At 44.7% G+C, this 14604-nt stretch overlaps 1 protein-coding gene across 2 annotated transcripts in view; it reads right to left on the reverse strand.

Moving 5' to 3' along the window:
• The window catches only part of NCKIPSD (NCK interacting protein with SH3 domain), a 100214-nt gene that overhangs the window by 47933 nt on the left and 37677 nt on the right, over positions 1-14604 (reverse strand). For both annotated transcript variants that reach the window (XM_048857826.2, XM_048857825.2), the window contains exons 2-4: positions 13140-13252; positions 10865-11066; positions 633-720 (exon numbers count right to left, since the gene is read on the reverse strand). In XM_048857826.2, the coding sequence (XP_048713783.2) occupies positions 633-720; positions 10865-11066; positions 13140-13252 (403 nt within the window). The remainder of the gene's footprint in view (positions 1-632; positions 721-10864; positions 11067-13139; positions 13253-14604) is intronic.

Genomic DNA, 14604 nt, shown 5'->3' on the forward strand with positions numbered 1-14604 from the left:
CAACTATGCAAAAGTCTGACTGGTGTGGCCATTATATGAACAAAGAGTTAGATGGACAGCTAGCAAAAAGCTTTTACTTAACAGAGCAGTCATTGCATTAATAGTGAGTGCCCTCTGGTGATCTAATGGCATTATCACATCCAGATGGGGAAAAAAAAAAAAATTCTCATGCTGTCTTGTTGAAAGATCCCTATGATACTCCTAAGAGAATAACTTATACAAGGACCCCAAAACACTGGTTATATCCTTATCACAACCAAGCAGAATATTCTAATGCTTCTTCTGCAAATGTTGTCTTCCCCCAAAATCCATCAGTTTAGGAAGTCCAGAGAACACCACGCCCAGCATCCAATGCGCCGAGTTGGTGGGAGAAGAAGCCACAGGTGCCAATCAGCCACAAATCATGCTTGAGGACCGAGGAAGGACATAGGGAAACAGTAGTCCCCAACACTGGAGTTTTAGGATTAAAATTGTGATGGAAATTTCAGCCCAACATCACCTGAGCAGAAATCCAAGAGATGCTTTTCTGAGCCAGAATTGCTGCTACCATTACACTTCTTCCTATATTTTAGTTCAGTGTTGTCTGCCTCTTGCCCAACATGTGTATAAAAACCCCAAAAGCTTTTCCTTACTTCTGCTGGGTGCTTCCATCTGCGCATTCTTGCGTTTCTCTGGTGGTGGGGGTGTTACAGGAGCAGCACGTCGGGGCTGTGGCGGGATCTAAAAGGGAACATTTTAGAGCAATCAAAGGAGGCTGACAATCAAGATACACTCCCTATTATAAACCTTTGTGTGTATGTGTGCACGCACGCGTGTGTGTGTTAATTTGTCCTTACATCTCTCTCATCATTCCATAAAGATATTAATAGGCGACTTCCTGCAAGAACAAAGAAGAAACTCCGAAACCTTGCTTTATTTCCTCTCCTTGACAGGAAAAGCAGCCCTTGTTTAATTGCTATGTTCAGCAGCACACAATATGTGTGTCAGAGACATGTCAAGCATTTACTCTTTTCTTATTCCAGATGCAATCCCACATGTTTACCATGACTTTACAGTGATCTCAACAGCCCCACAGAGGCAGCAAACAGTGTGCATATCTAAACACACTTTTGGAGAGATCCATTACATCAGCCACAAATATCCTTGCAGAAAGACAAAGCCAAGGACTGGAACTACGTAAATTCCTTCCTAATTCATACTTCCATAGCAAATCTTATACAGAGAGTGAGAAACTAGGGCTAAAGTAGCTGTGTGTTGCCATAACCCCTGTGGTGTTCCCTGCTGTGAGAAGCTTCAACTAGAGAGCTTCACAAAACGCCCTACAGCTAGTACTTCCCACATAATTCTCTCCTCCTGGCAATGGTTGTGGGTGGAACAACAGTGAGTTCCCCAAGACTCCTGAGTTATCACCTTTTCTTATGGATACAGGGACCTCACCACGATTAATCATCTTTATTGCTTAGTGTTTGTATGACTGCAGTTTGCTCTACATAGGACTATGATCCCAGACCACTGGGAAACTGCAGCCAGCATTGAAAATAGCAGCCAACTTAAGTGGTGTTTCCCTCCAGGAAGGGCATTGCACCAGAACCCATTGAACTGCACAGGCTGATATCCATGTGGAAGCTAAAGGTGTGGTTCTGGACCTACAAAGATATATTGTTTGGGTCCTGACTGCCTGAAAGATGCCTCTATTCTCATGTGATATTGCAATGGCTGCACTCAGGAGGTGCTCACATTGGGACTTCTCGGATCAGATGGGAGGGACTAGTGCCAGTGGTCTCAATGAGGTGCACTAGACTCCAGCTTGGTCCCACAGAGCCCTGATGTGACAACACTGAGGCCATGCTACATTTCTTCCAGGCTTCCTCTTTAATGGTATTTGGGAGGGGAGGAGTTTATATTGATGGGCTGGGAAGAAGGTGGTCTTTTTTGACATACAGAAATTCAGTATGTTTTATAATGCCTGTAACGCAAACAGGGTGGCCAAGAGTTCAAAATCACGAACCAGGCTCTCCAAAATAAGGAGATTTTAAGAGATAAGTTTTGGTTTCTTTTTTCTTAGCTTGTTTATGAGCCAACTGAGGACACATATTCAAGTTTTTCTCTGTAACCATGAGGGCCAGAAATGTTTGTTCTAAATGAAACCTGAGATGCTCCCATAACAAGACTCCAGTAGATAGAGCTTTATGAAAATGTCGCAAGACTTGCAATGTAATTGTGAAAGTTGGCAACACTGCCCTGAATAAGGCTTGTTAGAAATCTGAATGAATAAGAGCCCCAAATAGTATACAAAGCTCTAATGGGACTACAGTGGCAAAGGGCTAACCACAACTGGCCCCACCATGCTCCATCTGAATTGCAGCACTAGGAGCACATCCCCAGCAATATTAGCAGCTTCAAGAACACAAAGATAGACTTTCCAAGAAGAGCAATCTCCGAAGCCTAATAGTGACACCATTCTTAAAGAGACTGCTTCCCCCAGACAGATCACTGCAATGCACTCCACACAGGCTGCTCTACTTGGAAGTCCCAGCTGCCTGCTCAGTGATGTTTCATTTCACCTGTGCTCTGCAATCTGTGCTGGCTTCTTTTTTCTTTCTGGGTTCAATTAAGGTGTCAGCCTTACCCACTGAACAGTAAACTAATTAGGTTCTGGTTACTTCAGACACAACCTCTCTCCTCATACAACACAGTGAAAGTGGAGATCAAATGGAAGCACTCAAGCTTCTGCTTAAGTGGAAAGGGGGTTTTGATTTGGAAGCAGATTCTTCTCAGTGAAAGATTCTTGATTGTGGAATCTGCTTCCCCCCCTTCAGTTCAGGGCCCGGATTTATTAAGATCCAGACCATGCTCCTGCAGGTTGAAGGCTTGTTTCTCAAGGCAGAACTGGCCAGAATCCAGCACCACACCTACTTGCCTTTAAGAAATTATTAGTCTTTGGCCCGAAGACTGCACAGCTGTGAGAGGCACAATTAGAACAGAGGAGGCCCCTGTAAAATGCTGGCAGAAGCCCCTCCCAAGCTCTTGTAAGTGCAGCTGGGCTAAAGTCAGCCCCATCTTTACAGCCATGAAGCCGCTTAGCTTAGCGCAATCACACATACATAAAAGTGGCAGGTTTTAGCAGCCTGCTTTAGTTAGTTTAGAAGATCAGCATGCCACTATTTGGGGGCAGCCAGGGAAAGGGCTCATTCTAGGACACTTCACTGGCTCCACTACCCTACCACTACCCTACACTACCAAATTTGTCAAATATTTGACCTCTATTCTTATAGAGTTGTGTTTGTACAGCAGTCAAAGTGTCATAGAACATAATCTATACATGGAGCTCTGGAAATCCTTCCTGCCAAGAGGAGGCAAGATAAAAAACTTATTTCTGCAGAATCTAATCTTCATTTTAAGGATATCTTTAAAAATAAGCCTTGAGTCCTCACAGTTGTGAAGGGAATGTGAGCAAGGCAGGGCCATCTTCCTGAATGTGCACAGAGAACACCCCGCACCTCTGCTGTTTGGCAAAGTTGTGAGCAGCAGCAGCGGTGCTGCGTGTTCTCTGTGCACACTGAGGAAGATGACCTGGCTGTGACAGATTCCTCCACCTTGATCACATTTGAAAGGCTTCCCTTCACAACTGTGAGTACTGGTAAATGGGCAGCAGAGTTTCCCGAATACCCCTTTAATTCTGAATAACTCAGTGAAACTGACCAAAATGCAATGCAGTGAAGGTATCTATAATCCGGTGGATTCATATTGTCAATGGGTGGCAAAGCTGTGAACAGCAGCACAGGCAGGAGTCCAAATGAGAGGAGTCTGGAAGAGGGATAGAACAACAGATACTTCCCTTCTCACTCCCGTGCCCACTGGGCACCAAGAAGCTGAGTGGGTTAGGGCAGGCAGACCCACATCAACAGTCAAGATGACAGCCCCTTCCCTTCCAGCAGCCACTGAGAAGAGGCTGAGCTAGAGGCTTCAAATTGATCTGACACCTGCTATATGGAGACTTATACAAAAAAAATGCCTCTAGGCAGGGCCCAGGCAGACCCCTGTAAGAATCTCAGCTGGCTCCCTCTTCCCAGCAGCTGGACTTCTCTGCAAGGGCAAGGGACTCCCAAAACCATTCATTCCTCACCCTTTCTGTGTCCATCACTTCCTTCCTTCCAGACAAATGCAGGATTTTGCTCTGGCCAACAAAGGCAGGTGTGCTGCAAGAACTAATCAATACTTCTTCAAGCACCACCTGGAGAAGGGAAGGGGGCACTGAATGGTGATACTCCTATCCCACAAGGGTGGGCAGTAAGAGATCAAGATTGGTCCCCAAACTCCAAAGCTCAGAGTTGTGCGGTCTCATTATTTTTAAACAAGTATAATATACTCCTTGAGAAAAAAACTTTGCTGGGATGGACACTACTGTATATAGCAAAGCCCTGAAGAGCAGAAGCACAATTAGTTTATACCCAGGAAAGTAGCTTGCTGAGCATAAACAAACAGTGAGTTTTACAGCTTTTCCAGTTTCTAAGGCTTCAAGACTTCCCTATTGTGTCAGGTAGTCAAAATTAAATGGCAAAAAAACTTCATGAAAGGAGAGTTAAGGTTGCTTGGTGGTAGCTCGTGCCCTTCTAGAATGCTGAATTCAGCCACACTCAGACTTCTGAAAGCCAGGAAATACAGAGTTAAAATAAACACCTATATAACCTTAATGCTGCCCCCTGGAGCTAGCAACAGCCATTGGGAATTGTCTGAACTGCAGCTGCCTCGACTGTGTTGCGTGTTGCTGTATTGAATGGCGGAGGAATAGGCTGAAGTAGATTGGAAGAGCGGTGACTGCGATATGAGAAGATCTGGGTCTAAGTCCCTCCTATGTGTGTTATCAAGAGAAGTGCATGTGTACCCTGAGGTTCCTGTCTGCATTATTTCAATACAGAATTGTGTAGGCTGTTGGTAGCAGGACACTGGGGCCTTCTTGCCATGGGTACTGGCAGTAGTGAGGTGGGATATGAGAGCAGACTGTGGAGTTAATGCTGGTTAGGTTTAGGTGGTACCCTGTGCGCAAGTGTGAAAGGATTATAAAAGGGTAGGAAGTGGTTCTTAAATGTTAAAAGTGTAGTATTCTGTCCAGAGAGCAGACTCAGTGTTTGAGGGTAGGGAGAGTGCAGGCAGCACCTGTCCACTACAGTGAAAAGGCAGTGGGAGTGTATGTGTTAGGGTGTATCAGGGCATAACTCAAAGAGGGCAGAATTAAAGTTATGTGGGCAATTACCTTAACTCTGTATTTCCTAGTTTTCAGAAGTTTGAGTTTTGCTCAACTTGACGTTCTGAAAGGGCACAAGCTATTGCCAGGCAAACTTAATGCCATGTTAAAAGTGTTTTGCCATTTAATTGCTTAATTTTTTAAATAGAAAGAGAATCATTTGTTGTTAGGAGTTAATGGTCATTTAGACAGTTGTAGTTCTCAACTATGTTCGGAGCTGATATGCTACTGGGGATAGGTAATAATTGAATGATCTAGCTTTTCATCATCAGATCTCAAAGAACTTTACATCATTATCCATATTTTACAGCTGGGAAACTGAGGCACAGAGCAGTGAAGTGACTTCCTCAGGATCACCCAGCAGGCCAGTGGAAGAGCTAGGAAGAGTCCAGTCCAGTGGTCTTCCTACTAGGCCACACAACTGCTGTGTGATTCTTCAGTGCTCCTCCCATCTCTTGCACATTTTGTTACAGTGGGCTAGGGATAACTGCCGTGCTCGGAAACGTTTGCAATGTGTAGTTACCAACAGGGCCAGTGAGAGAGATCTCATCCTGGCTTTTGTCCCAAAACCTTGCCAAGTTTATTACTTTATGGTTACAGTAACTTTAAGCAAGTTGGGGGGGGAGGAGAGAAAAAAAAAGACTGGAGTGTGTGTGTCTCATTCCCTGCCCCATCAATCCCCGCAACATGTAGTCCCAGCCCACTTTTCAGCTCCCCTGACCTCTCCTAGCCCATAAAGCCATTAGCTGGAACCAAAGAAGCCATTGACATGTAAGAAGTTGCTCCTTGCAGTTTCCTGTCTTACCCTACTGCTGCTTACACACATTGCAGGCAGCAGCTTACTGGAGGGTCACACACTATCTTGGCTATGTAACCCAAAACCGCACAATGAGCTGGGTCCCTTGCTCCCACTGCCAGCTGGGATTCTTGCCCCCACTTCAGCCAGGCTTCCCCAGCCCTGCCCGAGGTGCACCCAGTCTGTCTCTCCTCCAAATCATATCCCTACTGCACACTGAACAGCCTTCCCACCCCACACAGGGGTGGTGTGTAGTTTATTTATTTTCTGAGTTTCAGCTGTGTAAATCTGTGTTACCTTCATTACCCCCCCACCCCAGATCTCAGATCACATAGAGGGTTAGGAAAAGGAGCTCAGACACCCCCAAAGAGGAGCATGATCCCCATATCCCAGAACACACAGTGGGCAGAAGGAAGGGACTCCCCCACATCACAGCATTCACAGGAAAAGGGAGAATTCAGGGTTGGCAGCCCCTTGCTACTAAACCCCCAACTTCCTGTTACCCCTCATCTTCTCACCCACACCACCAATGTCTACCCCCTATTTAATCCCTCCCCAATCCCTTTTCCCTCTCCTACTATCCATTCCTATTTATCCCCCCATAATATCTGGATCACTCGCTGCAGACCCAAAACCCTCTCCCTCATTACCATACCACACTATCTTGCTCCCTGAATCACCCCTTCCCGTCCCGTAAGGTCACAAACAGTCTTTTCTTTTCAAAAATAGTTTCATTGTCTTCTGAATATTCTGTTGTACTCAGATTACACTTCTCAAAAAATTTGCTAGAGGCAGATTTTTACCAAATGTTTACAGTTCATTCTCAGACTTCTAACCAGGGTTGATTTCAAAGTTGCTAGACCCTGTGAATTTAATGAAATGCTGTTTTTTCCTTGGGGCTGTATCTCGGGAACCCCTTGCTCAAATGACCCAACATTTGGATTACAAACTCCACCCTACACTCCCATGAGACACAACAAATTTCAAGACAATCCATGTAAGCACACCGATTCTAGAGCACTAAGAAGAGTCATCCTTTTAACAGGAAGGGCTTCCCAACCTTATCTAGAGCAGAGCTGGTGCTCAATTTTATAATACTGTATAAAACTGAAGGGAGAATGAAGGGGAGGGCCTCTACATATCTATGAGCAGCACAGCAGGCTCAGAGAGGTGGTAAGTGGCCTGTTCATCTCAGTGAGATGTTCTCAGCTGAAACAATACCTGATGGAGATGAATATAGCCTGAAACAATTCCTCTGAGATGTCTGAACTGATGTGATCATTCACATCAGTGGGAGGTGCTGGCACTTAAAATAGGTCAAAGAAAGAACCTACGGCTTGCCTGGCAGCAAGAGTCCCATGATGCTCTGCAGCTAAGTTAACTTTCAGGAGTGGAATTTTACTAAGGGCTCGTCTACACTGGCACTTTACAGCACTACAACTTTCTTGCTCAGGGGTGTGAAAACGCACCCCTGAACACAGCACGTTTCGGTGCTGTAAAGCGCCAGTGTAGACAGTGCGCCGGAGCTGGTAGCTACGCCCCTTGTGGTGGTGGGTTTTTTTCGCGAGCTGGGAGAGCTCTCTCCCAGTGCTCTGCCACAACCACACAAGCCACGCTAAAGCGCTGCCATGGCAGCCCTTTAACATTGCCCGTGTAGGCTAGCCCTAAGCAATAACCTTTAGAAATTGTCGCAAGAGATATTTTAGGAATATTAACCACAAAACGTGCACAAGAGATATAACAACATTATCCCAAAACAGAAATAAGCAATGACTAACCATAAGGTACTGAGGCAATTGTAAAGTTATAAGGGAACAGAAATCTTAGAAAATGACCTAAGATAAGAAGTAGGCACCAAAAAGGAGGAAATAGACAAGGATTGGAATGATAAACACAAAAGGGTAATACAGGTATAACTGCCCTGAGAAATCAAGAGGAAGTAGAGACCATCTGCTGTCTGGACTGACAGCAAGTACAAACGGGGAAGGGCTTCCACAGCCCTTGGTACCTCATGCCTCTCTGAGTATGTGCTGTCTTCATTAACTGTTAAACCAACAACTACAGACAAAGCTGATTTATCTGAGGTTTGTTATTAATAAACTAACCTGGACTCAAGAGAACCCCTCTCACTAATCACAGTTACAATTTTTACAAGTATTAGTTATCAACTGGTTATTCATTATCGATTAATTATTAATCGGTCATTAACAGTGTTCCCTCCCCCCCCCCCCAGAGAGTTTATGATATGTGTCAAACACGAATGTTCTCAGCTCCTCACTCTAGTCTCAGAAGTATATTCTTGGTGCATATCAGTTTGAGCTCCCCATCCAAAGGGGAAGGACTTCCCCAGATCCTGACTCACATGGGGAGCGGGGGTAGGGAGAGGGGCTCAGACACGCCTAGAAAGACAAGCTGCCTCAAACCTGACTCAGGATGGGGGCAGGGTTGGATGGTCACATCCCCATAGATGGGCAGAGGCCTCTCACATTCTGGCACAGACACACAAGTGCAAGGCTCACACATTACTGGGGGTCAGGGACCCCCAGATTCCAGCTCACATGGGGGATAGGGAGATGAGGGGAGGGTATAACCTAAGGTATGTGAGCCATGTTCTGGAGGAGGCTTGCCTAAGTGAGGAGTCACATCCCTGAGGATAGACCAGGGGCCCCCAGATCATGATACACACATGGGAAGGGAATGTGGGGCGGACAGATGCCTCTGGCCCTATTCTTCCCCACTCCCCCATCACGGACAGCCACGTCCCCTTTCCCAATGTTCCATGCCTCTCCTCGCACTCTCCTTAGTCCGCAACCCCTCTTCTCTATTCCCATCTAGGTCTTCCACCCCCTAATTACTCTCCCTGCAGTGAGCATTTGCTTGAGTAAATTTTCCCCCACAAAAAGCGGTTTCAGCACCTTCTGACTATACTGCTGTCCTCAGATTACATTTCTGGTTTGATCTCTGTCGGTCTGCAAAAAATGTGTCAACTTTAAGAAAAGTTGTCTTTTCCCCCATGAGCTGTATCTGACAAACCCCTTGGTTAAATGGCCCCAAATTTAGATCTCTGACAGTACCCTATGTCTCCACGAGGTGTATCAAATTTCAACAAAATTTGATTAATAATATCGATTTCAGAGCACTTAAAACAAACAGAAAGCTGGCCTTAACCTTAACTCTAGCAGAGATGTTGTTCTGCTATAATGCTCTAGATTTTTTTTTCCTCCATAGGAACTGGTCCTCACATAACTACCTTAGGCTGGTGAATTGAAGCGTCCAGCTACACTCTCCGTTCAGTTCAGCCTTCGAGAAGCAAGGAGGCAGCATCACTGTTGAACCACTGTAAACTGTAAACCACCCACCAAAATCTTGCCAAAAGTTACAGTATGTGCAAAAATATGACTTGACTAGAAACCCGTAGCAGTTAAAAGGTATCTCTTTGTAAGCCTCTGTTCCTCTCAAACACCACAGGAAATGGTTTAAAATGCATTTTTTTCCCCAAAGCAGCTTAACAAGCAGAAAGGAAGAAATTACCTTACAGATAAGGTAGTGTGGCTTTTGCTTTTTTGCATAAGGTGGGGGAGGGATATTTCTGCTCCAATTTGTATTTTCATAGCATATCAGAAATATCCCCATCCAGGGGTTATAATTATAATCTAATTAGTTCTTTCAACATGGGCAAGCACATTCTAACGAGAACACACCCAAAGTTGTCAGTCTCTCATTCATCACAGATGGGAACGGTGCCCTCTCGTTAAGTCAAAGAATTTATGTTCTTTGGACCTTCCCTGCAGCCAGGTGAGTGCAGATTTACAAAAGAAGCTGGGAATTACTTGGAGGTTTGTCAAGCCATTTGGCTAGCCTAAAAAAGCATAGCTAGTTTTCTCCTTTATCAGAGGGCTTTAGAATTGGGTTGGTTTGGTTGCCTACAGGGGCAGAGTACTGGGATAGAAAAATAGAGGATTTGTTAGGAAGCCTGTACACCAGCCCCTTTTTATCATCTCCACAGACTTATGTTTCCTGATTAAGTCAGTAACTAGCCCCTCCTATCAGCAGTGATGGGGTAATGGTGGCACTATAAACACTCATCTTGGACAGATGCAGCAACCCTACACCAACATGTGCCATTTGTCTGAGGGGAACTTGCATCTCTTTGCTATCTCCCACCATGTAATGAGTTACAGAATCTATCCCAAACAATTGCTGCTAAGTCTGTCCTGGCCAGTCTCTTTGAAAACTTGTTGACAGCTCACAGTAATTTTGTTCCATTTAGGTAGAATTCTGCTTTTAAGTCACATTTCCTGTGTTTTCCTCCTCTAATTTGTTACTACTAGGGATGTTCACAAGAAAACAGGATGTTCACAACCTGAGCAGAGGAATAAGCAAACATACAGGTGAATTCCTAAGGAACAAAGATCCTGTTTTTGTGCAGATTTAACAAGGAGAAAATTAAAGCACAGAAAAAATATGACCTCAGCAGAACCGTCTCTAAAAACAATGTATTTCAAAGTATTCTCTGAGGACTCGGCAGCTCTTTAAAAAGGTGTCAAGAAAGAGACAGTAGCACAAACTAGAAAAGATCTTGCACGTTTACATAGTCTTGTATCCTCAGTGATCTCAAAGTGCTTTATAAATGTAAAGAATACACAGGGATCATACCAGCCACGCCTGGGATGGGACACAGTAGCTGTATAGTAGCAAACAGTGAAGCTACACTATAGTTCAAGGCAACAAGTGCAACTGAAACTGCACAGGGAATATTATGTATGATACAAGAGGGAGGGAACCTTTAAGTAAGAATCTAGAAGAGGCCAAGATGCCGTTACCTGGTAAAGGCCTTCATCATCCTCTTGGATCTCCGTGTTTGGCAGGCTGTGGTGTCGCTCATAACCTGTCCGGCACATGCCATTGGGCTGTCGTGCTAAATCCAAATGGTGATCACTGGAGGATGGGGTCATAATCATTCCCTGACTGGTTGGTGAGTGACCTTTGCGTGACACAGTCTCCTTCCGATGATGGATCAGTTTCCTGGCAAATGGAACGGGAACAGGGGCATTAGGGACATGGGTGAAGCGCTGAAGTCAGTACCCAATGCCAAGAAGCTTAAGTCTGAAACTGGACTGTGGCTACAATAGATGTCTCCATAGTGAGGATCTTTACTGAAGATAGAAAAAGTCCAACTCCATGGAACTACTGAGGAAGCACCTCTCAGAGAGGAAGGAAAAGTCTTTGTAAAAAGCACATTATTTGTGAATCAGGGTTCACAGGTGACATATCTCCACTTCATGGTATGGAGGCCTAGTTGTTATGCCACGAGCTTTAGACTTGCCTGCACCTTAGCTCTATGGCTCCCTTACAATGTCCATGATTGTTTGATTTGAGGTGAAGCAGAGATGCCTCAATCCATAACTCAAGGTATCAAAAGTCTCATTGCAAGCAATTGTTAATGGTGTATTACAAAGACACCATGCTCTGACATCCCTGTCTCAAACACTAAGTTTGCTAATCCCAATAGATTTACATTTTTAAGCAATGAAGGAAAGAAACAAATACACCAAATCGTCAACATGCCCCTCCCAGCGAAACTCAACTTCAGCAAGCTCTGGACACCAATTCAGCTTCTCTCCACCTTTAAATGACACTTTCTTTGTCCCCCAGGAGTGGGCTATTAAAGGATCACCCTGCAATTGCTGCCCGCTGAAGGTAACATATCTATTCTTCGTATTCTATACAGGTTGTTATACTGTCCTCAGTACTGTAGTGTCTCAGAGCCTTATGGAAGTGCATTAAGCAATGTGGCTGACCTTTGTCATGTGTGGATCTATTCTCCCTCAGACCCTCTCCCATGGAGAAAAGCGTGTGTACAATGCAGTGATCTGTCTGGACTTTTTTTTGAGGGATGCAGGGGGTTGAGGTCCATTGTTCGCAGTGGAGAAAGTTTCTAGAGATGCCATTCTCCAAGCCAACCACCACAAATTGTGCATTTGTGGGTGGGTGGGTGAACATACACATACAAAAATCATCAGTGCCTATGGAATCAATCCCGTTTCATCTGGAGCATTAAGCACAACTCAGACCACCAATGAGGGGAGGCGCAAGCCATGCATGATGCAGTGACCACCACTGTTCAGATGGGTTTTTATTTCAGGGCAGGGGAATTATATGTGATTCTACTAGCTGCACAGTTTCCTTTACATGATGCATTTGGTAAATTCAGCCTTGAAACCACTTTGTAGCAATGTCAAGATGCTGAAGTATCACTTCTCTGAGCTATCTTCTAAAAAGTGCCTAGGTGTTTCAGAGCCACTGGCTGGACAGCAGCTGCAGAAGGTACAATTACTGTGCTATCATCAGGGAAGGTAGAGTCCTCACCCTGGAGAAGCAAGGGCCAACAGACAGAGAGAAACAAGGAGTCTCTAGACCTTAACACTGCATCACTGACTTTAGGGGAGAGATGTCCTCTTGTTCATGTTTTAACCACGAGCAGATTTAAAGATAAGGATCTAGAGGCCAAGTGACCTAACAGCCTGGGGACAGGGAGAAAGGAACCAGTGGGGCAGCTGCATCTGAGAGGGCAAAATGGAATGGCCAAAGAAGATGCAAAATCTCTCCCCCAAACCCGGATTGCAATTGAACCAGAGTATTCTCCTCCTCCCCCCATCTCCCTCGCACTTGTAGAGAGAACTGCCAAGCAAGCCTTTAGCCGATGTGACACTCCAAGCCACCTGCAGTGGGTTAGATTAGCAGACAGGTGCCCAGTGAGTTGGAGAAGCTGCTTTGCTTAGAGGAAAATGGAATTGTGGACAGAGATTGAGAGGAGACGCTGCAGTGGTGACTGAAGACTCATCTGTCCATCACCTGGCTCTCACATCAGTGAGTTGGAGGGCTCCCCAAGTACTTCAGTCCTGTGTTTACTTAACAGCAGTGGTGTTCCAATTACCAACTGCCAACCCGGCCATCCCTTATTAACCACACCCAGGACTGGAACAGTGAACAACCTCCTACCGTGGCTGTACCACTACGTTCACTCTTTCCCTGCCTCTTTGGGACTCGACAGCTCAAGCTCTTTTCCCATCTGTCCCAGCTATTGGCTGTACTTACTGGAGAACATCCCTCTGCTCCAAGTTGTATTTGCCTCCATTCTTCATAGCTGCATTGTGGATAGCCTCAATAGCTCGGTCAATGGACTGCAAAACCACATCTTGTTCCAGCACCTAAGGAACACAACACGCTACACGTTACCAGGTCTTCATTTTCAGATTCCTTTCCATCGTACTTCACAGTAAATGAAGCTGACAGCATAAGAAATCCCCAGGAGCAGGCAGTGCAGAGAACTCAGATGACTAATGGAAATAAGAGAAAGGCTTTATTTGTCCAGAACCACAGCATGTGATAACCAGTGTCAACTGTCCTGGTCTGTTCCCTACCTCTTTGAAGAATCAACTTTTTAAAAATTTATTTTTTTTTAAAATGTGCAGGTGTACACAAAATGCACTGTCTATTCAAGATTTATTGTTACAGATGAAAAACACACCACAGCTCCATGCATTTGCCTTTTGGGCCCTGAATTCCTACAATTCATTATATGAACATCAATTGCAAAGAGCATGGAACAGCTCTTCAAATCAATTTCACATTCAGATTGCCACAGAAAGCTTTTGAGTTTCCACTGCAACACAATTTATTCCATGCTTATTCCCTTCTGCTATACTTTTCCACCTCTGGAGTAACATGCACACCAAGTATCTGGAGAACTTCTCATGCCAGTTCAAACAGTACCGTTTGCTCTTTTATTCACATTTTTCTTGCGAGTTTTTTAGTTGCTGCTGAAATGGCTTTTCCAGATTCCCACTCAAGTCATCATTGTATCATTTGCTCTTCTAGTTACACGCCTGCCAGCCAGTTTATCACTTTTTTTGTTGACAGTACCAGCTTTTCAAGAAGAAAAACAACAGAAAACATCTAATTCATCAGTCAGACCATGTTCAAAAGCCTTGGAACAGGTTTAACTTTGTCATTCTCAAAACCAATACTGCACCTCACCGGCAGGATTTAAAACCGAAGCAGTTTCCCCAACCGCGTTGAATTACAGTTCATTCTTCCTTTAACATGACTTGGGACGGCATTTCCCCAGTGCTTTTGCACCATGGCTTTGTCTGTTTAGACTTCAAATCCTAGATCCATTTCTCCCAACCCACTTAGCGGAGATGGAGGCAGACACTATGCTACAAAAACCAGACTAGGTGCATATCCACAAAAGGCAGGTTGGACCAGAGCCAAATGGCTTGCACTACAAGGAATGACTGGAATGAAAGGACAAGAAAGATTCAAGTTGGCCTCTACGCTTGAAATATTCCTAAACTGTTTTGTATATTAAGACTTTACACATATTCAGCACTTCCACCTGAAGTTCTTTAAATGCTTTACAATCATTACGCAAGGCTCACTTTTAGGCACAGGGCAACTGAAGTCCAGGGTAGACTGTGTATTGGTGAGTCATTTGTGCAAGGTCACAAGTCAATAGTAGAACCCTGAATATAGATAGCCCAGGAGTATTAATTCCCAA

The sequence above is a fragment of the Caretta caretta genome, chromosome 7 (genome assembly GCF_965140235.1).
Source record: "Caretta caretta isolate rCarCar2 chromosome 7, rCarCar1.hap1, whole genome shotgun sequence".
NCBI classification, from domain to species: Eukaryota; Metazoa; Chordata; order Testudines; family Cheloniidae; genus Caretta; species Caretta caretta.